The sequence below is a fragment of the Pezoporus flaviventris genome, unplaced genomic scaffold, assembly GCF_033815535.1.
Source record: "Pezoporus flaviventris isolate CSIRO_AGI_PZ_B2104156 unplaced genomic scaffold, CSIRO_AGI_Pfla_v1 ptg000001l, whole genome shotgun sequence".
Taxonomy (NCBI): Eukaryota; Metazoa; Chordata; class Aves; order Psittaciformes; family Psittacidae; genus Pezoporus; species Pezoporus flaviventris.
Window position 1 is genome coordinate 36186334 of NW_026892549.1, and position 21482 is coordinate 36207815.

Genomic DNA, 21482 nt, shown 5'->3' on the forward strand with positions numbered 1-21482 from the left:
ATTCAGAGGTAAAATTTTAAACTATGGGTGTGGGTGCAATGATATTGTAAATCCAGTGGACTTATATTTAAGCAGTGAATTTCAGGATTAATTAGAAACCAAAAATATAGGCTATACATTTCACTGCTTTTTAATGTCCTGTAAAACCCAAGTTTTTGGTTATTTTACACAATAAATAAAAAATAACATATTTTTCAATGCTGTGGATTATCCCAGAGGAAATCACAGCTGGGTTTTGTCCAAGAATATGTATTTGTAGACTATTACAGTAAACATTTGATATGCGACAAAACAATAGGCACTGAAATTGTAAAATAAGTTCAAGCAAGTTAACATGCAATAAATAACAGTATCGTAAGTGTTCTAAGCATCTTTTCAGGTACCTCCACATACCTGAGTAGCCCCAGAAAAGCCTAACAGCAGTTTCAAGTTTATAACCAACTATGATTTTGCAGGTCTTGAAGAATCCTAGACTAAGAACTAGTTCATAAATGCATAAGTAGGTTCACTATTCAAGAATCAATGAACTGATTATGACCAAATAATGACCAAGTGAAAATGGAAAACAGCATTTTTCTGCAACATATAGATTACCAGCTCCAGAAAAATTATCAGGTCTTCTCAAAAAAGACATACTTTTTTAATGGTAAAAGTTGCATTTTAGGATTGTGAAAGAGAGGTTTATGCAGTTTCTGTCCACATTATACAATACATTATTAATAATCTTTCCATTCATCAACAGTAATGACTGAAGCTTAAAACAAAACTAAAGATAATTAAATATGTATGTCACAGTGGTAGCTTTATATAAGTGCATTTGCATTCAAGATTTATATGGTACTATATGAGGATTATAAACATACATACAAGCATAGTTTATTTCAAAATTGCATTATATTTATAACTGCCTTTATGGTAAGTTAAAATCAATCTCTAATTAACAGCAGGAGTAAGAATTTAGTTTAAAACATATATCAGTCAAAGCTGATCTTATTTGATTGCTATTCAAGTTTTTATGGAAGTTGCAAGAAAGGTAAAGAGCTTTCATACACATTACCAATAGTGCTAGATCACAAACATGAAAGAAGAATGTGGTCTTAATCAAAATACGTAACCTTTAGACATGCTAAATTTAGCTCAAACAAAATCTGCAATAGGTTGCCTTGGAAAACGTTGCTATAGCTGCAAGGACACATTTCTGGCTATTGGTAGGGGAAAGGTAAGCTTTCAAATTGCAGTACGTATGCAACAAGTTTAGGTGGTGCAGATTTATATAGCCTTAACCTGAGAAGAGCAGACTTCAGAAATTCATACCTTTGAGATATAAAAAAATATATTATTTTGCCTGATTAATCATTAAGTTAATTTAAAACTATAGCCTAAATGCCTAAATTTTATTGAATGATAGTTAAATGGTTAAATTGCCTCAATGGAAACTTCTTGGGAAAACAGCATTAAGCAGAAAATATGTAATTCTTCCCTTCAGACTGAAACAATTACAAATGAACTTTCAGCAGTATTTAAATCATATATTAATCTGGGGCTTTTCATTAATTTCCCTTCACATTACTGAGCAAATAAATATTTTAGTATATTAGATGTAATTTTAATTATGTGATTTAACTCAATGTAATAATTTCTGATCATTTGTCATATACAAAAGCTCAAATCTTTGTTCCTGTGTTTTACTTATGGAAGTCAGGATTTGTTCTGTGCAATGAAATGGCACTCCTTTTAACCAGCAAGTGTAGCAACATGGGATAACGTCCTTTTAAGCTATTATGAAATTTTTTCCACTTTCACATATTTTTTTCTGCCTTGTCAATACAGAGAATTAAAGTAGCTACCTGAAAATATGTTTTTTTTGTGCATATGCAGCTATCAAAAGGTTTATCTAGCTGTCATTAGCTGGGATTTTTTGCTGTCACCCAACCCTGGGACATCAAACAGCCTTTGAGGGATTCTTTACTGCTTTGATTGCAGTTTTTATCCATGGGCACTGAACAAAGTCCAGAGCCAGATAACAATTTTAAAGAGTTTGTTTAAAGGAATTTCCTTAGATAGTTCAGTTACAAGATGATTTATTAACAGAGCCTGGAATAATCTTTTGGAGGTTCTGTCATCCAGTCCCACAGCCAGTATGTTAAACTACATTAATCCTCTTAAGAAATAGTAATTTTTGATCTAAAAGATTTTGTCTTGTTAAACTTTCAGGAAACACAGAAGTAAATATTATGTAAAGACTCAACAGTAACATTCAGAAAAATATTTTTGATAATCAGACTGAAAGAGATGCCTACTCAAACTTTACAAAATAGCAACGGCTAGATTACCTTTGCAAGAATTGCTTCTTTTGTCAATAAGAATTTCTTCTGGGGCATGAACCATTTCTTCAAAGTCCACCTCTGTGGTTTTCTCTGTTACAGATGGGTAATCAGCTGTCCCAGAGAACAGGGGCTTTTGCTCATCTTCAATGGATGATACAAAAGATGATGACCCACTTTTTTTCTCCTCAAAGTGTTTCTTAACAGATTGATAGTATCTGGTGGTGTCCCCTGAGGGTTCAGGATCACTCTGATCATTCTCTTTGAAATAATCTGTTAAACAGAAATAATTGTGTACAGTAGTATGCAGTTAATGCAGTTCTAGTTTATTCTGGCCTGAGGTTAGAGATGATTATTACATCAGTTATGAAGTTCACCATCTATTAGAATAATTTAACAACTTTTTTGATTCCTGTATCAGAGGAGATTTCTCTTTCTTTTGAATTCCTAGAAGACATTTGCATCTATATTGTAAGGATTCATAGTCCCTAACCCATAACTCATGCAAAAAGTCACTTATATTAAAACAGCAAAGGTTTTATCCATCACAATCCTCCTGTTTACTCACTGCTTTTTCCAGATGAGGATGAGGTTTGAGAAAGCTTTATATTCCAAATTTTTTAAAAATAATTTATTATTTCATTCCCTCTTCCAATTTCTCACATTCTTGGGCATTTCTCATAGTCTTGACAGGCTAACAGTCATGGATGTCAGACTCAGTATCAGAACTACTCATTTAAATTATGCCCACATAAGAGCATCTTTGCTGATGATTCTTTTCCCAGAAAAGGCAAATGTATTAATCAACCACTCAACCTCAAAATGTTTGGGCCCACCTAAATAGAGAACATATTTCTCCATGCTCATTACTGTCAAACCGATATTTAGGATTGATGTGGTAGAAAGAAATCCTATTGGTACAAGAAGGGGGTTTCTTGTCTGTGTTTGTGGGATAGTCTCAAAACAACTTTCCAAAGTAGGCCAAATTCCTTAGCCTTTAGAATTAATTGCAATTCTCTGAACATCCAGACTTTTGAATAAGTACATAACATGCTGTGATACATATGGAGGCAGAGTACCAATCAAGTTCAGAATTAATCTTTCATTAATCACATGCAAGATCTGTAATGAGGAAAGGCAAATTCAGTCCTAAGAAGTGGCAAATAAAACTAAGTTTAAAGCAGATGCCTTTAAAAGCATATTGTAAAAATTAAATATAACTTTAAACCAAGAGTGATCATTATGAATATGAAGAGCTCCTAATCTCTTTTCAGACTAAACTTGAAGCTAATTTCCAATTCAATATTTGGTTTTACCTACTTTTAACTGAAATGTCAAGATAATTCCAGTTCTGCTATTTATTTAAAACACATTTCAGCAGGGTAGTCTCAACAACATATAAATACTGTAACTAGTTTGCCTTAACTTCCTGGGGAGACAGCATGATTTCCCATCTGCTTTGTGCTAATTACTAATCAACACAGCTCTAGAATGTCTGTAGTCTTTGAAGCCTACAGCAGTGGTTAATACAACAACTAGTGTATTCCCTAGGTTTCTTCTCTGTTTTCTGGTCACTATAGGGAAATAAAACTGTGGCCTCATATAGCCCTCTTTATCTGCACATAAAAAGAATGCAGTGTCTGTAGAGAGCACTCTGCAGGAGTCCAGACATCTGTGAACAGTGAGGGCAGGTAATGAGGAACAAAATTAAACCAATACCAAAGCAGACCTCCTGTAATTGTACCATCTAGAGTCTCTGAGAGTAATTAATATAGCACTGGCATGAAGTGACTTTATTTGGCTTCTGTTAGGCAGGATTACTAGCTATAAGTGATACTGGTGGTACTCTGATACTGTGAAGGCATCAACACAGCTCTTGGGTTATGCTCTGACTGCAGAGTCAAGTACCGTAGAATCATAGAATCATGCCATGTTCTCTGCAATCCCATCTCCAAAAAAGTACAAAACCAAAAGAAAGCTTCACAAGAAAATTCTAATGTAGCTCTCTCCCATGGCTTTTCCTTTGGGAATATATGGTCAAATACATACACTCATGCTACAGTAAATTGTCTTAATTACTTACTGCTTGACTGACTTCAACCTGTGAAAAAGACCTTTCAATGAAAGCTTGACTTTTCCATTTTTAGGGTAATTTTTTATATTCATGGGATTTTGTGCACTAACAGAAGCTGTAATGAGTGCCCTGTGGAATACAAATCAATCAGTGGACTAATTTTAAGAGGAAGTCATTGAGACTCTAATGAAAAAAATTACATAGCAGCTGAAGTATAGCAGACTGCCTTATCTGTCATATTCATAGAATACTAAAATATCTAGAAACCAGAAGCCAGATTCTGCTAACAATAATACTGCTGTAAAATCAACATAATTAAATCGATACCTCTGCATTTAATCTCCATCTATAACTGAACAAAGGAACATATTCTTTTCCAAATGCTGTCCAAGTATAAAGAACTCACTGACAACAGAAGGAAAGCAGAGATCTGTTGAATGTAGGGTTTTGCCTATTGAAATCAGAGAAGATTTGCTCATCAGCTGATCGATTTAAAAATATACATCTTTGGCTTTACTGCCGTTGCTTTATCTGTTAGCCATCTGGCTACATTCAGAGAGTCAAGTTGTTTTCCTTTTAAAAGACTCTTATTTAATGCTAATGATTCCTCTGTCTGGAGAATAATCCTGTGATACTCTGCACCTAGAGTAAGAATTAAAATAGAAAATGCATTTTTTATTTGGCTCTTCAGTACCTGATGATGGTGCAAGATCTGTACCTCAGCTTGACAGCTTAGTAGTGCCTCTGTAGCTCAGTGGGTATATGTTACAAATAATATCCACCCAGTGCTTAATTCAGAGTGTGAATTTCTCAAGTTTCTCCTTCTTCTTATAATGAAATCCAGTCACTGGTTTGGATTGGATTTCTCAGAAAAGAAGTGTTTTCTATCTGTGTATGCATGGATAAGTTCACTATCTACTACACAGACTTCCAGGTTTCTGGTCTCTGACTCTGATTGCTAGAAACTATGTTTCGCTGAAGATGATTATTTTGTAACTTCCTGCTTTACCAAACATGTACAAACATCATTTACATTTTTTATGTGACTTATTTTAGCCTGATGTGTGTTTTGGGCGCCTGCCAAGTTTACGGGCAATGTCTTCTGTTATTTGCTGTCTGCAAATTCCAAAATCTTCATAGTAATTATCAGAAGGTTTGTGCTCTGCTTTTCACACTTGGACTGGCAAAGGAAGGGAAGAAATGGGGTTGTCATGACGGCAATGAGATATAGGTATGACATAGACTCACAAAAATGCTGGCATAAAATCCAGGTTGGTGGGATGGTTACCAGAGATCAAACAAATTTCTTTTGTATGTCATGGTCAGCCTTTAGTATTATTTTTGTATTATTCAGACAGTGTCAGTCTGCATGACCTTTTTCCTCTTAACCTATTATTCTGCTGCAAACAATATTGCTGAAAGTATCAGTAATGTATTACATTTGGAGCAGCATTGTCTAATATTACTAATATCATTAATCTGACTAGTTATATAGCCTAGTGTTCAGGAGGTGGTAAATTTTTACTCCCTTTTTCAGCCATCCAATAAAAAGTCCCATAATATGCCTAGACAAATTCAATTTTGTGCAGGAAATGAGGTGAATGACTTCCTCGCCCCTGCAGAAAAAAAAAAAAATATATTCCAAACCATGAAACATAATCCTTATTATGGATTACCATAATAAACCATGAAAGATAATCCTTATCATTAACATGATCTTCATAAATATAAATCTGTTCAGCAGATATGACATCTTCTCTTTCCTTCAAAAAAAGCTACTGTATTATCTTACATGACACCAAGTACATTCCTTGGTAAGATGAATGCAGACTGTGACCTGGAAGGAGGGAGGGTTGACTGCTCTAAAGGTCTGCAGGTCTTCAGACTCAGATTACCAGCATGTAATTTGGTTCAACTGCTATTAGTTCTTTCTTATGTGATATTCACAAATATTCCTGTGGTGCTCAAGCTGCCTTTCCTACATATGAATAAAATATTTGCTGCTCATCGTGACTATTTGTAATCTGTTCTTTAATTTTTAAATGCCAGTTACCTTGTCAGAGAACAGGAAAATGCCTTATGTGTCCACCTGTGCATCACAGGGCAGCAAATATTTGGAATTAAAAGTGAGTAACCAAGCATTTTGGGTAGTATGTTAAATGCAATACCACAAACAGGGTTGAAAAAGTGCAAAATCTCAAAAATCTCAAAAAATCAAAAGAAGTTGATGCATAACTTCAACACTGATGTTCAGCCCATGCCTATGTTTTTCATCATTTAGATGGGGAGAGGCATAAAATCAAACAGGAAAAATGATAATCCTTATTTTTGAAATCACTGCTTTTCACTTAGTGGTGTAAAAACAATATAATCAACACACGGTATTTATGTTATTTCAAAAGTTACTGGTACTGTGGAACGAGACCAATATATAATAAGGGGTGATTCCAGAGAAGTCTACTCAAGTTTTATACAGGTTCAACTACTCTATAGAATGCCAATCAGGGACTTTAGGATTATTAAACTGCCAATTAAGATGCTCCTAATTATTTTTCCTTGCTGTTTGCTTCATACTTAGTTGAATATGAGTGGTATGGATTATGTCACTAAATATAACTGAGTGCCTTCTGATAGACTAGGTAATGGAAAAATATCAAAAAGAAGGAGGATGACTGCTTGTAAACATGAAATTGAAAAGCAACCCAGTGGCTGACCATTCAACAGATAACTGATGCTATGGTGAAGATAGATCTTTTTGCCATGTTTTTCATATATTGATGAATAAATGAAAAAAGTTAATTTGCATTATATTATAGCAATGCAATGCACAGGCATCATGTCTGACACTTTTGTTCCTGTTGCCAACCTTTCTTTGAATTGGGTCTTTCTAATTGGGTCTCTTAACTGAATCTGCAATTAACATTTTTACTTGAAAATTATCTTCATGAAGAACCTTCCAATGGCAGACTTCAGAATGGATTTTTAATTCATAAATTCCGTGAACTCTTTATTGCTTAATTTTGGTGAATTTAAAATCTTCAGAGACAAAACTACACTGATTTGCAAAGTCTTTTGGGAAACAGTATGAAGAATTTTAGTGGATCTGTTTTCCCATGGGAGAAGGATATGAACTGCCCAATCTTTACAAATGCATGACAAGCAACAGAAAAATTTTGGACTCTGTAGTTGTATGTAACATTTGAGATGAGAGCTACTCTACTTTTGCTACCAGAAACTTTGTCTAACGATTAATTTTGGCCCTGTCTATAAAGATATTTAACCCTTCTCAAACATCATAAGGTACTATAACTTACCCTGAATTCACGTAAACAAACCTGACATTTAGAAATCTTGAATTTTTGTGATTGAGCTCTTGTCTCTCAGAATCAACTTGGCCTATGCTCAGCCTCAGAGTCCTGATGTATATCATGACATCGGGATGTTTGTCAAAACCAGCCTTAACTCATGTTCTGACAAGGAACATGTACCAGGAAAGGAGACATCTGAAAGTCCATTCCAGAAGATGAACAACTTGAACAAAGCACTCTACCATTTTTCAGCTGAAGAGAAATTTGCCTGTTGTCAGGACAGTCTTCTGTTGTGTCATGATCAGCTCAGTTCATGACTGATGGTTAGGGAAAATAAGAAGTGCTACATGCATAGACATTTTTGAATGTCTGCTGAAAGCATAGCTTGCGCCAACACCTGAACATTACCAAGACATCCATGAGGACAAAATAGTACAGTAAAAAGCAAAAACTTTTAAGGAATGTTTAGTCAAAACGTCCTTATAACAAACAACTCAAAGTGATAAGATAGCATAAATTAGTATCTCTAGAGGCTTTTCTTGCTTGTTGGTGAAACATCATTGATTATTATAACACTGTTCAAGTACACAGAATATCTAATTCTTAATACTAGAAAAATTACCTACTTTTTGGATGGGTTTTCATGCCCAAAAACTCTATGGAAAAATCACAAATTTAGTGTGCATGAAAAAAAAACAAAGTAGTTTGAAAGCTTTGTAAAATGCCCATTGGATAGCCTGAAAACTTCAGATCTAAATATTTCCAAACAATCTGAAAAAGGTAGAAATTGCTATGCTCAGGAGAAGCACTGGGTCCTAAAGATCTGAAAACACACTGTGCTGTTAAAATCTTCAGAGCACTTTTTACAGCAAGGGTCTCTGAAGAAGGAAATTATTTATATATAACATATAATATGGTAAAAATGTTTAGTTCAGTGAGAATTAACAGGAAGGCTGACTTTCATATACACTTTGTTTAATTTTGTTAATCTAAATAATCACATAGTATTCTGATGGTTAGTTGCACTAGAATTCACTTTTAAAAGTAGAAAGTTGCATTTGCAGCTTTTTAGTTATAATTAGAGGAAGTAGTAAAGCACATGGTGCCTACTCAGTGATAAAGATATTTCTTCATGTTTGAGGAACACAGGATTATAAATTTTAGAAACAAAAAAACAATATGATCAATCCTGAAGAAATCACATATTCATTAGCAATTTAATTTAACAACAGTGCCAGATTTTTATGGTAAGATGAAGACTGGCTACATTGCTACTATTTTTCCTTCTGTGAACATCATATATAGCTACATCCTTCTACAGCATAATATCCAGCAGAACTTAGGTGAAATAAAGAACAAGTGAAAATAGATATTTTCCATCAGATATTTTGGGCATAAAAATAATCTTTTGAAACGCATACCGTTATATTAAAGTTTGGCCATTTTCAGAACATGGCAGAGACAAGTTCTTAAAGGTGCACACACATTTCTTTGAGACATTTCTTAAACTGGTAGAAAGGTTTTATCTAAAGTTCCACCAGGTACAGGGATTTGTGTAAGTCCTTGTTCAGCACCTTGGTAAAGCAGATGTCTGTAGACCCATCAGACCTTAAAATCTGAAACAATGCCAAAGACTTACAATGGTTCCTAGAACCTGGGGTGTGGAAATCCTTATATTCTTCAGTGCATGTTTGTTTTCCTCCTTCTTCCTCACTTTCACTCATTATGCTTCCCTTCAAATTTCCCATCTATCTTTAGGAACCCCTACTTACAGAATGTACTGCCACGTGTGTGTGGTATTTGACTAACAGCAAGAAAAAATGATGTCTGCCTAGAAATTGATGCAGGAATATTCCTATTGCTAGGATAAGTAGGTTACTTGTGGTATTTTAGGAAAGTTAAACATTTTATCCTCCTGGTAGTAAAAAAGGTTTAAAGTTTTTGTTCTTCTATGATTGTTTTTAGTGACAGTAGATTCCTTTAATTCAAAGTTCATTCATAATTTGTGATGCCCTAAGTCTTCACTGGGGACCTAAAGAAACGAAGTAGTGAAATTCCTCTGTTATAGACAGTCCTGTCAATTTTGCTGAAAGATGCCAGTGGGTTGGTTAGTGATGGTGGAGAAAATTAACTGTTCTGGAAAGAACTGTTTGAATGACTATTTGGTCTCAGTGCTGCCTGTGAGAGTAAATTAATGTGTCCTTTGTTGTGTTTCCTCTCTGAGCTATGTTGGATGATTCTGGAAATAGGGAAAAGCAGAAACCTCCCCTGATTATCCTGAACTAAACGCTGGCTAACTTTCCCATAAGGATCCATGTTCCTTTTTTTTTTTTTTTTTAAATGGACTAAGAAAGGAGCTACATTTGAATAACTGAGACACATTTAAAAAGCCAAGAATTTCACAGTTAAAGTATGCAATCCTTCATTTATTCTTTTTTGCCATTTTTAGTACAATGAGATGAGATATGAATGGAGTGACAGCCTTATCTCTGAATTTTCTCTGTCTGGCTTTGATATTGACTTTAATGTTAAACAGGCAATAATGGAAGGACAGTTCTTGCTTTATACTTCAGGAAATAATACTGTACTTAAAAATCAGAAACAAAGAATTATAAACATGCACCTCAGAAGGGATTCAGGGCAAAGGCCAGAGCTATTCTCCTATCAAGTTTAGAATTGTCTTCTTTTTTACAAGGAATTCAGCTTTCACTGTAGTACTATTATTACCTTTTCTTTTTTCAAAGGATGGATATGGATATGTGTGACTGCATACACAATTTCGATCAGATTTGGCCTCTGGAAACAGCCTCTTTGGGAGCAACTCCTGGAAACAAGACTCTTCTGTGGAAGATCCCCGAGGTGGCTCCTCGGCACTGTGATAACAGCAATAACAATAACAATAATAGGAGCAGATGGGACACTGCAGTGATGGGCTCTCTGATGACCATGTATGTACTTTTTAGGGGTTTCATGCTGAAGATAAGATTCTGGGGACATGAGGTCTTGTTTCAAGCATATGCTGCCTGCCAAGAGACTAGTTGCTTCCTGGTTATTTAATTGCCCGACACTGTAGCTGAATAATAGAAAGTCTTTTCTAATTAAGTCCAAAGAAAATGCATCAGCATAATACTAACAGTTTAACAAAGTTATGTAAGAGCTTCAATTTTTGTCTGGATTCTTATCCTACTTTCTTGCTGGGGACACAGCACACTGCTTGGGTAAGTCATCTATTCATAAAGTAGCCATTTAAATAAATCAGCTGGTGGAAGTGGACAAGAATGGGATAGAGCAGGGACATGGGAGGAGGGTTTTTTTTTCCCATTCTGTCAGTACTGCGTCACCTCATACTTTCAGGCAGGGGAATCAGTCCCCAAAAGATTTCCTTGTCTTCTACATTGCCAGCCATGGCCTCTGGCTAACTTTTGTAATAAAGCTATGTTAATATGGTTTAGCTTCTTAGCCTAGATAGTACCGACAAGCACTGCACACTTAAGATAGCTGTAGTGATCAAGATTGAGTTAGAAGTTTATTAGAGCTCTGGCTTCTGTGCCTACTTTGAGAATAGATCAGTAGGTAAAAAGTCAGGTCAAAGAGCACAACTCTTCAAACACAATTAAGTACTATATAAGTTTATTTAGCTAACAATATGCTAAAAATGAAACTCTGTAAAATGCATTTTATATCCCACATGATTGTTACAGTATGTGTCAACATGAAACAATTGTGTAATAAGATTTCAGAAGAACTTTCTTTTCTGATCTTTTATAAACACATCCATGAAAACAAAAGTTCCCTGTAATGAGGTCCCTTGGTGAGCTGACAAAAGTTAAAGTATTGCTAGCTACCTATATCTCTGGTTAGTCGTTTAGTCCTTTCAGCTAGAGTCCATGGAATGATCTTCTTTTTTATGGATCGCAACGAAAAACCCAGAATAAGGATTTATTTCACTGAGGTCATCATTACATTCCCAGTTAGTAAGTCCCCACTGGCTGATTTAGCCAGTATTTTAATTAATTAGAGCGAACATTAAAAAAAGTTAAAGAAACTGCTAGCAAGATTAGTAATGCTTGAACCCCAGAAAAATCTTTTCAAAGCTTCATTTTTTTTCAAGCTCTCACTGATTGTTCACTCTTTTGTAACTTTTGCATCTCTCATCTGTATGTTTGAATTTCATATTGATCTAACCAATTATAGTTGTGTGCTGTTCAGCATGTGATAACAGATCCATGCTCAGAAACAGCAGAGCAAAAGAAACTTCTTGCCCCTATGTATTTCCCTTGAAATTGGCTAACTCCCATAGAACTACTAGAGGAAAATGAGAAATGGGCAAGAAAGAATCACACTGTGCACTGCTGAAAGAGACAGCAATATAGATGAAGCAGCCTGTTGTCCCTTAGTTTTCAGCAGGAGACTAACTTGCCAATCCAGATGAGAGCTTTGTTTGGAACTGCCAGGCAGGAATCCTGCTCATTTTAAGCAGTCATGAGAGAGTTTCTTGGCTGACTGTCAAGCACCTATGGCAACTGGCTAAGGCTGAACCTGCACCTGTGCAAGGAATATTATCCATTATGCTGAAAGACCTGCAGTGAATTTCTTTTGTGTGAGAGCAAGAACAAGCTGGTATGTAGTATGTGTTAAATTTTGCAGGGGATCTCTTGTGGTATTGCAGTCCTTTCTGGAAACCAGAGAACAAACTGGTCCCTCAAGTAGCTTTACACCCTTTAGAATCACATTATGGCAGAGTGCAATGTATTAGTGATCAGATTTTGTTAACACAGGTAAAAATGGTGGAAATATGTGTAGGTGGAGTGAGAAGGTCTTGCATGGAATTGGAAAAGTTATGGTGCTAACTGCAGATGTATAACAGAGAGCTGCGTTGATTTTGTTTAACCCCTGATAAAACTCATGCAGAAAGAGTTACCATGGCAACAAGGTCCAAATCAGGCTAGCATGAACTAAGGGCTGAGATAACACAATCCCATTTTTAGCACTCTAAAAGGGAGAAAATCACTAACAATCACAGTAAAGACAGAAACAATATACTTTCAAGCTGCATAATATACTAGTAGGTCATCAGCTGAAAGTTAAGAATGCCCACAAGAAGACCATTTCATTGAGAACAACCTTCCCCTCCAAAAAAATTTACAAATCAAGATGAATTTAGCGAGGTGTAAAATATCAAAATAAGAAAATCAGAATGCTGGGTGTCTCTATCCTGTTTGAAGTATAGTTCTAAAGTTTTATAAGGGAAGATAGTAATAGGAAAAAGGGGAATAGTTTTAAACTGAAAAAGGGTAGATTTAGATTAGATATAAGGAAGAAATTATTTACTGCGAGGCTGGTGAGACACTGGAACAGGCTGCCCAAGGAAGCTGCGGGTGCCCCATCCCTGGAATTGCTGAAGGACAGGTTGGATGTAGCTTTGAGAAACCTGGTCTAGTGGAAGGCATTTGTGGCCATGGCACAGGGGACGGAACTAGATGATCTTTAATGTCCCTTCCAACCCAGACCTTTCTATCATTCTACAATTCTACGGAAATCAAAAGATGATTGTTAAAATTCATTATACAACACATTTTTTTTTTACTGTAGGAATACTGTGACCAGAAATGAATTTGCCAGATATGTGTTCAGGAACTCTATTTTATCTACTCCAGTTCTTCTGAGGCACTCTGGAGGATCATCCCTAAATATATATCATTATAGACCAGTTATGGTGGATCAAAATATGATGCCACTTCCTTCTATATCTAAAGGGATGAAATCAATAGAATATTATTTTACAGGCCAGTAGTAACGTGTAGTATACTCTGCAGCCTCATACAGGATGTTGGATGAGCCACAGAAAAGTGACACTGAAGATCTATGACTACAAGGTGTCTGCTGTGGCTATGGCAACATATAGAGAATCTGAAAAGGTACCAGAGAGGGGCAGTAAGCTAGTGTGGTTTACACAATTCTCAGCAAAGGACTTTTATGCTTGAATCTGACCAGACAGACTTTCAATGTACCACACTTGTGTCTAACTCGGACATTACCAGATACTTTACAGTCATTACCAGGACTAAGGAACTTGTTGCCAGCCTTGTCTCTTCTTCCCCAGTGGTGCAAGTTTGGGTTTTGTGGTTTTTTTTTCAAAGATAAAACTGTGGGAAATTACATTATTTCAAAAGTAATTCAAATAAGTATCTCCGAGAGGATGTTCAGTGCGATCTACTGGGCAAGAACCATAAAAGCATAGGGGGTCTTGGTACCAGGCTGACACCTGAGAAGGCCTATTTGTAATTCTGCAGCAGGCACAACACGAAGGATCACTCCTATCTTGACTAGGTGGCAGCATATGTTTTCTGATAAGAAACGTGAAGGTTATTCAGGCAAAGCGCCTCTGTCAACAGATTCTTCGTGAAGAGCAGATTGAACGTTTCATAGGGACATTTTCCTGACAGATTTGTTGTCAGCCTTGGCTTACTGCCCTAAAGACGCTTTTTTGATTGAATGCAATGTCACTGTTCTGAGTAGCCACAGTCTGGATTAGTCTTCCTTCATTATACCTGCTATGTATGTTTAAAATGTTTCCATTTATTATCAGCTACTCTGAAACTATATAAAATGGTATTATGCTGCATTTAGAGTTGGGGTTTAACTGTGGAGTGTGAAAGGCAGACATATCAGAAACAGTAATTTTCAGACAAACCATTGGACCGTGAAAGCGTAATCTTATTGAAGGAATTGTGCTTTCCGTACCATGAACATGAAAATCCTGTGAGTATCAGTTTAGCTGTCTTCATGACTGCTGCTGTCTGACCACAGCAACTATCTACAGTTCCTGGTATTTATAGGATTGACTACTGGTGACATAGTTTAATATTTCACTGAATTTTCTTTCATTAGGATTACTCCTAAAAGCCTCTAAGATGCATGTAAGCACAGAAGATGTTATCTGAACTCTTACCAGGACAACCATTTACACATTACCACATGAATCAAAATCTGACCATGGTGAACCTAAAGTGTCCTGAAAACAAATTATTTTAATTCTAGGGAGAAACACTACCTAGCATCAAGTTCAACAAAGCCCTTTGCTAAGAGAATAAAATCAGTGCTGCTAATCAATAATCCAATAGATTAGTTTCTCAAAACAGTTTTAATCATGGTGTCTCAGAAAATATATATTAAGACATAATATACATATATGTTTGTACATCTCCAAGCCAATAAGATAGCTTAGTATTTGAAGAGAGCGTGTTTGTTTCTCAGCTGGATTCTCAAGAGCTACTACAGTAACAGCCAACATGGGACCCTCCTGTACCCAGCATTACCAAGTAAAATACCAATGAATAATGAAGCAGTGCTGCCTAATGTAAGAAATTAAGTTAATTACCTTCCTCTATTTCACTTTGAAAGGACAATTTCCGTCTTCGTAGTTTGCAGTTATCTCCATCCATATCATTAGCAGTTTGTGATCTTATTACGAGGTCAGACTTGATTAATGAAATATGAAACACAATGAGAGATTAGTCCCATCTAAATAGAATAGGTTTTCAATTGGTGATTGACTGTTAATCATATTCAAGCTTTAAGAAAGGTAATATTACACAAATCAGAATTCATCAACCTCTTCATCCCCAGCTAATGGCATTGCTCAATGCTAATGTCAAAAAGTTCATGCTGATCTATCAAAACCATCAACGTCACCACCTGATGGTGAAATGAAAGTATTCTGATAATAAGTTTACATGGAAAGACATGAGTTTATGTGTTACCAGTTTTCTGAAACTGCACAGATGTGGTTTGAGTAATCTTGGAGAAATTAAAGAAAAAGAAATTAACCTCTAACAAAGACTGTATACTATTGCAAGAAGTAATGTGGTAACTGATTGCAATTAGATTTATATTTAACTATACCGTAATGATTATAAAGGTTACATTTTACAACAGTAAGGCTGGCAAAATCCTCATTATTTCATCTTTCCAGACCCTCTCTTCCTCTCAATCAGATCCACTTAATTCAGGTACTTATTTTCAAAGCAGAATACTATGTTGGCTTTATTAATCCTTCTTATAGAAAATGATTTTGTTTTCCCATGATAAATGCAAGATACATTTAAGTCTTTTTCTACTTATTTAAAACCGTGGAATTTACAAATAAGCAAATATAACACCACTTATGCTCTTTGTGTACATGCGCATGGCATTGGCTTCAGCCTACTTCCCTGTGCTAGTGAGGTTTCCCATACCACTTAAGTAAGCAGATTTGCGTATGGGAGAAGGGCAGAGGGAAAGAAGTGGGCAGTGTTTACATCTTTCTCTATTTCCTTCACTGTAAACCTGGTGGGTAAGGTTCTTCAGTGGTGGCCCACTGGTAGAAAAACTGCAGGAGGAAAAAGGCACTTTTACATAAATAGGAGGACAAGAGCAGAAGTCGAGGCAGAAGCATCTATCATTCTTATAATAGATCTGAATCTGAGTGATGTTTTGAAGTTCAGAATGTGCTCATCACTTCTTTTGGGGGATGATTTTCTGGATTGTAATAAACAGTGGAAAGCAAGTGGAACTGCTAGAGAAAATTGGCTGCAAGCTCAGAGTCATCGGTGAGCCTGTCCTCCCTTCCTTTTCTCTATGAAGTCTAGTGATTTTTTTGTAGTGCCTGGTACAGCAGTAAAAAAATAACAACTGAAAATTTTCTAGGAAACATGAGCAGTGAGGCCTTTCTTTGTGTATTTTACACCACAACACAGAGGATGGAGTTTTCTTTCAATTATCTCAGATCTAAGGAAAAAATAATGGTAAAATATTGATGACAATGTAATTGCGGGAAACAATTGCTCAGACTAGAATCGTTAATGTGAACTTCAAGGAATTTTTCAAATATGTGAAGTTTCAGTTTTAACTTAAATTTATCACTAGACTAGGAATTCATTTTGTTGTATTTCACATGCAATTAATAATGATGGCCCTTTAAATAAACACAAAATAGATTACTTTTAAAATAAAAAATAGAATATCTTCTATTTTCAGAATGATATTATAAAAAAGACTCAGCATTATAAGAAGTGACATTTCTTGTCAGAAGTTACATTTATTTTAGATTTTTAAACTAAAGATCCACATATGATTAGCAAAGATTTCCCTATCATTTGCAGCCCAAACCTTAGTATTCTTTCCTCCTTGTTTTGCAGAAGGCCTTTGAGGCCAAATTACGACAGCTCCTTCTCACTGAACCTTTTTTCCTTAAAAGTATAGTCAGAAAACACAAAACAGCAGTATCTCATAAAGAATGAAATATAAACTGATCGTTCTTTCTGTGAGCAGTATAGTCCATGTTCGTGGCCAGTGCTGGTGTAACCCGCAACATTCTAGAGAAAGCTTTAGCTTCAGTAGTAGCATAAGGTGGCCAACAGCTCTTTCCCTCTCCCTTCCTGGCCAAACTTCTCCTCTCTTTCCCAATTCAGACTGATCCTGGCAGTCTAAAAAAACGAAAACTGGGTAATTTTTCTACTTCCCTGAAGATAGGATCTGTGCAAATGGGGACACTTAGGACAATCACTGTGGGAAAAAGAGACCATGAAATCCCTGCAAATCTGAAGACTGAGTGAAATCTGAAAAATCCCTTGTATGCTTTTAGTCTCCTAGGTGGTAGGGTGCACTCCAAGATAAGAGAATTAACAATTCATGTTTGAAAGGCAATTAAATATTTTCTATTGTTAGACACAAAATGAATGCGGATAATCTGATTTATCTCTATTTTATGGCTGTACAATTATATTTAGTGTCAAAAGTTCCCCTTGTGGTGACCCAGGCTATAGTCATCTGAAAAAAACATATTTTCCATGGCTTTCACAAAACATCCAACATTTAAATATAGCACAAAATCCTGTTAGATTAACATAATCTGAATAATTTCATTGACTTCTGCTGAGCTTAACTGACCTCAGAAGAAGCAATAAGGTGAGTGTATTTTTTTTTAAATAGGATTTGGCCTTAGCTTTTAGCTTTTAATTTTGCTAACCTTTTTGTTTTTTTTTTTTTCAATTGCTGTTTTCAAGTTTTGTTACTGTGGGACAGATTCAGCCCAGTGTTAAGAAAAAAACAAATAACTTATTGTATGTACCTTTGCAGTTTCATCTCTCAGATTAAAAGTCAGCTCTAGATTGGTGAGGAAGAGATCAGAAAATTCAGGGTACATATCCAAAACTTCTAGTAGATCTTCTCGCTGGATCTTATGTAAGTCACAGTAAGTTAAAGCTCTCACATCTGCATTTGACTTTCCTGGTTTTGCATAAAGATGTACCATCTCTCCAAAAATATCATTTTTCCCTGCAGAAAGAGAATTCAATGGAGATTATTATTTTAAACAGTATACTGGGCTGCATCAAAAGGACCATGACCAGCAGGTTGAAGAAGGTGATCCTGCCCCTCTGCTCTCATGAGACCCCCCTTGAGTTTTGTGTACAGTTCTGTTGTCCTCAGCATAAGAAGCACAGAACCATAGAATCATAGAATAGTTACGGTTGGAAAGGACCTTAAGATCATCTAGTTCCAAACCCCCTGCCATGGGCAGGGACATGTCACACTAAACCATGTCACCCAAGGCTCTATCCAACCTGGCCTTGAACACTGCCAGGAATGGAGCATTCACAACTTCCTTGGGCAACCCATTCCAGTGCCTCACCACCCTCATAGTAAAGAACTTCTCCCTCATATCCAATCTAAACTTCCCCTGTTTAAGTTTTAACCCATTACCCCTTGTCCTATCACTTCAGTCCCTAATGAAGAGTCCCTCTCCAGCATCCTTAGAGGCCTCCTTCAGATACTGGAAGGCTGCTATGAGGTCTCCACATGGAGCTGTTGGAGCAAGTCCACAGGAGGGCCACGGGGATGATCAGAGGGCTGGAGTATCTACCATATGAAGTCAAACAAAGTTGGGGCTGTTCAGCCTGGAGAAGAGAAGGCTGCGTGGAGACCTCAAAGCCTTCCAATATCAACAGGATACTAGAAAGGGACTCTTATTCAGGGATGGTAGCAATAGGACAAGGGGAAAAGCATTTAAACTTCAATAGGGGAAGTTCAGATTAGATAGAAGGAAGAAGTTCTTTACTGTGAGGGTGGTGAGGCACTGAAAAAGGTTGCCCAAAGTAGTGGTAAATGCTCCATCCCTGGCAGTGTTCAAGGAAATACATGAAGAAACTTCAAATATATTTAAGTAGAAAATAGCTTAGTTCTTATGTTATTCAGAGGGAATGCAAAACTTCCATGATGCAGAAATTGCTCTGAAGAGCCTCTTTAAACATAGCTGCCTCTGTTTTGAAATTATTAAAATTCTTTCTGTCCGTGTTGACACATTTCCAGTACCTGTTTGCTAAAATCACCCTCTCTGTTTGATTGCTCATTTACCCCAGATTTGCACCTAACCTTCATCAACATAGAGCAGTTGCAGCCATAGACCAGTGAAAACATGCTCTAAACTAAGGGCTGCAGGGCTTACCTGCAAAATAACGTTTGGAAGGGAACTAGAAAAACACTTGTGGAATAGAATAGTGGTCATAGCAACTGAGTAACAGGAGACTAGTAAAGAAATACACAGGCGACTTTGCCTTTCTGTTAAGCATTTGTGGCTTTTACATAAGCTTACTAAAAGTAGTTCTGGTTTCTCCATTTTCTATAAAGGAAGCTGAAAACTCAGTGAGCAAGCAGTTAAAAGCTGCAAAAAAATAATTTAAGGGCTGATTTCAGTGAGCATCTTAAAGAGCACAGTCAGTTTAGCTTATCAACAGGGAGATTAAGAGGTAACTGATTATACTGCATATGACCTTATAGAGAGGAAAAAATACTTGGAACTAAATGCCTCTAGAATATGATAACGAATGCATAGCAAGAACTAATGGAAAGGAATTAAAGGAATTGAAGCAGATTATTTTATACTGGAAATAAAGCACACATTTTTAACAATAAAAATTATTAACTATGGAAATAAACTGCCAAGAAAAGTGATCACTTTTTCATCCCATTATGTCTTCAGATCAAAACCTTTTACTTTTGTTTCATCAAGCACAGTTCATTAGACACAACTGATAGTTAAAGATATGAAATATAACAGGAGTCAGAGTTATAACAAAGGTTAGCCAATATAGTCTAACAGTCCTGATCTTAATGTTTATGAATGCAGAGGTTCTTATTCAAGGTATATAATGCCTTCTCTGCAATATGATTATTGAATGATCACAGTATTTTTATATCTTGCCTGCAAACTAAAAGAGATGATAGATTCTGTAGGGTCCACAGCTATTGTGTTTTCTAAGGATTTGGCACAGAATTGCATTAGACTGCATAAGTCAGTACTGATGAGACCTTACTCAGCAGCATTAGACAGTGCCAACAAATTGAGGAAAACTTGGGAACAAAAGAAACATTTCTCAGAGCTCTGATTTCTGTGATGAAGTTGCAATACTTGTTAAGTATGAAAACTTTATCCATGCTACCTCTGTTGGACTGAAGTCTTTTCAACCCCAGAGGATAAAACATTGAATGTTTTCTATGTCCATTTCTATGTGTACGTTTTTCAGAAAGAGGAATTAACTACAAATATTTTGCTAAGTATTGATAATCTTTGTTAGGCTTCTGTGTCATTTCAATTGCAAAGTAATTTTTGTTTGTATTATGTTGTATTCTTTTGTAGCAGATTTCTTCAAGATACCACAGATTTATTGACTGGAGTCAGCTATCAGGCAGGCTCTTGCCTCATGGATCCTGCAACATGTGGGCCCACAGAGCAGTTCCTTTTGGGTGCAGTTGTGCACAGTTGTCTCCCTTTCTGTCTGACCCACCATTCCCTGGCAGTTAGGCTCCAAAGTGCAGCACCTAGTGTGAAGAGCTGTAGCCTGGAAGAGACATAATGGCATTGCTGCAGTGCGAGAGCACAGGGATCTGATGTGCCTAACATGCAAAAATTGAACAGACTGCATCTTTGGTCCAGGAAGAAATTGATGAGTTCATAAACTTGTCATTTATTCTTGATTGTGAGTGCTATAGAAATTTGCCTGTTTTTTGATATAAAAGATGAAATCCTCAATGAACCACACTGTTCGTAATCAATGGAAAACGCACAAGTAAGTAAAAACCTCACAGTATTATACTTGGATGATCATCTCTTTGCTTGTCCCTGAAGTTGGTACAGCTGATGAAATGCAACAGCGTGAGATAGCGAATTACCTTGATAACACCATCTAAACCTAGGGAAGGATTGCTGTAGGCACACCTGTGTATTTCTGTTCTTGCATCCACCCTGCAAAGTACTATCAGAATATTCAGTCACAAGTGGATTAATAGCAACATACTGCTACCAATCCAGATTTTGTTTCAGCTATTTTTCTGGTTTCAAGTTCCTATAGTGGATGATAAACAAAAAGGAGAACATACGCATGATGATGCAGCTGATGTAGGTTTCTGTACAGGAAAATCCTTCCTCATCTACTCAATTATTCTTTGTGTTCTTATTACCTGATATTAAATTGGAGAAACAAATTAGTAGTCTTGTTTAGGTAGTGTTTTAGTTATTTTACTTTTGAAATGCTGTGGCTAGTGATTTCATATGAGCCACCACCAGGTGAGCAGGTGAACTCCCAGCTGTACTGAACACTGCTCTGAGACATCGTCATTGGGAAAGAAAACAAGACACTCCCTATGCTATACAAACAAGAACGTGTTAATCAGAAACATAGGGGAAACGTGTTATTTCACTTAAGTGTCAATCTAGATCAGATTACTCTGTTATTCCTT

At 36.3% G+C, this 21482-nt stretch overlaps 1 protein-coding gene across 4 annotated transcripts in view; it reads right to left on the minus strand.

The window, feature by feature from the left end:
- The window catches only part of KCNH7 (potassium voltage-gated channel subfamily H member 7), a 240819-nt gene that overhangs the window by 9227 nt on the left and 210110 nt on the right, over positions 1-21482 (minus strand). For all 4 annotated transcript variants that reach the window (XM_061452031.1, XM_061452021.1, XM_061452012.1 and 1 more), the window contains 3 exons: positions 17818-18023; positions 15088-15187; positions 2334-2597 (listed from right to left, as the gene is read on the minus strand). In XM_061452031.1, the coding sequence (XP_061308015.1) occupies positions 2334-2597; positions 15088-15187; positions 17818-18023 (570 nt within the window). The remainder of the gene's footprint in view (positions 1-2333; positions 2598-15087; positions 15188-17817; positions 18024-21482) is intronic.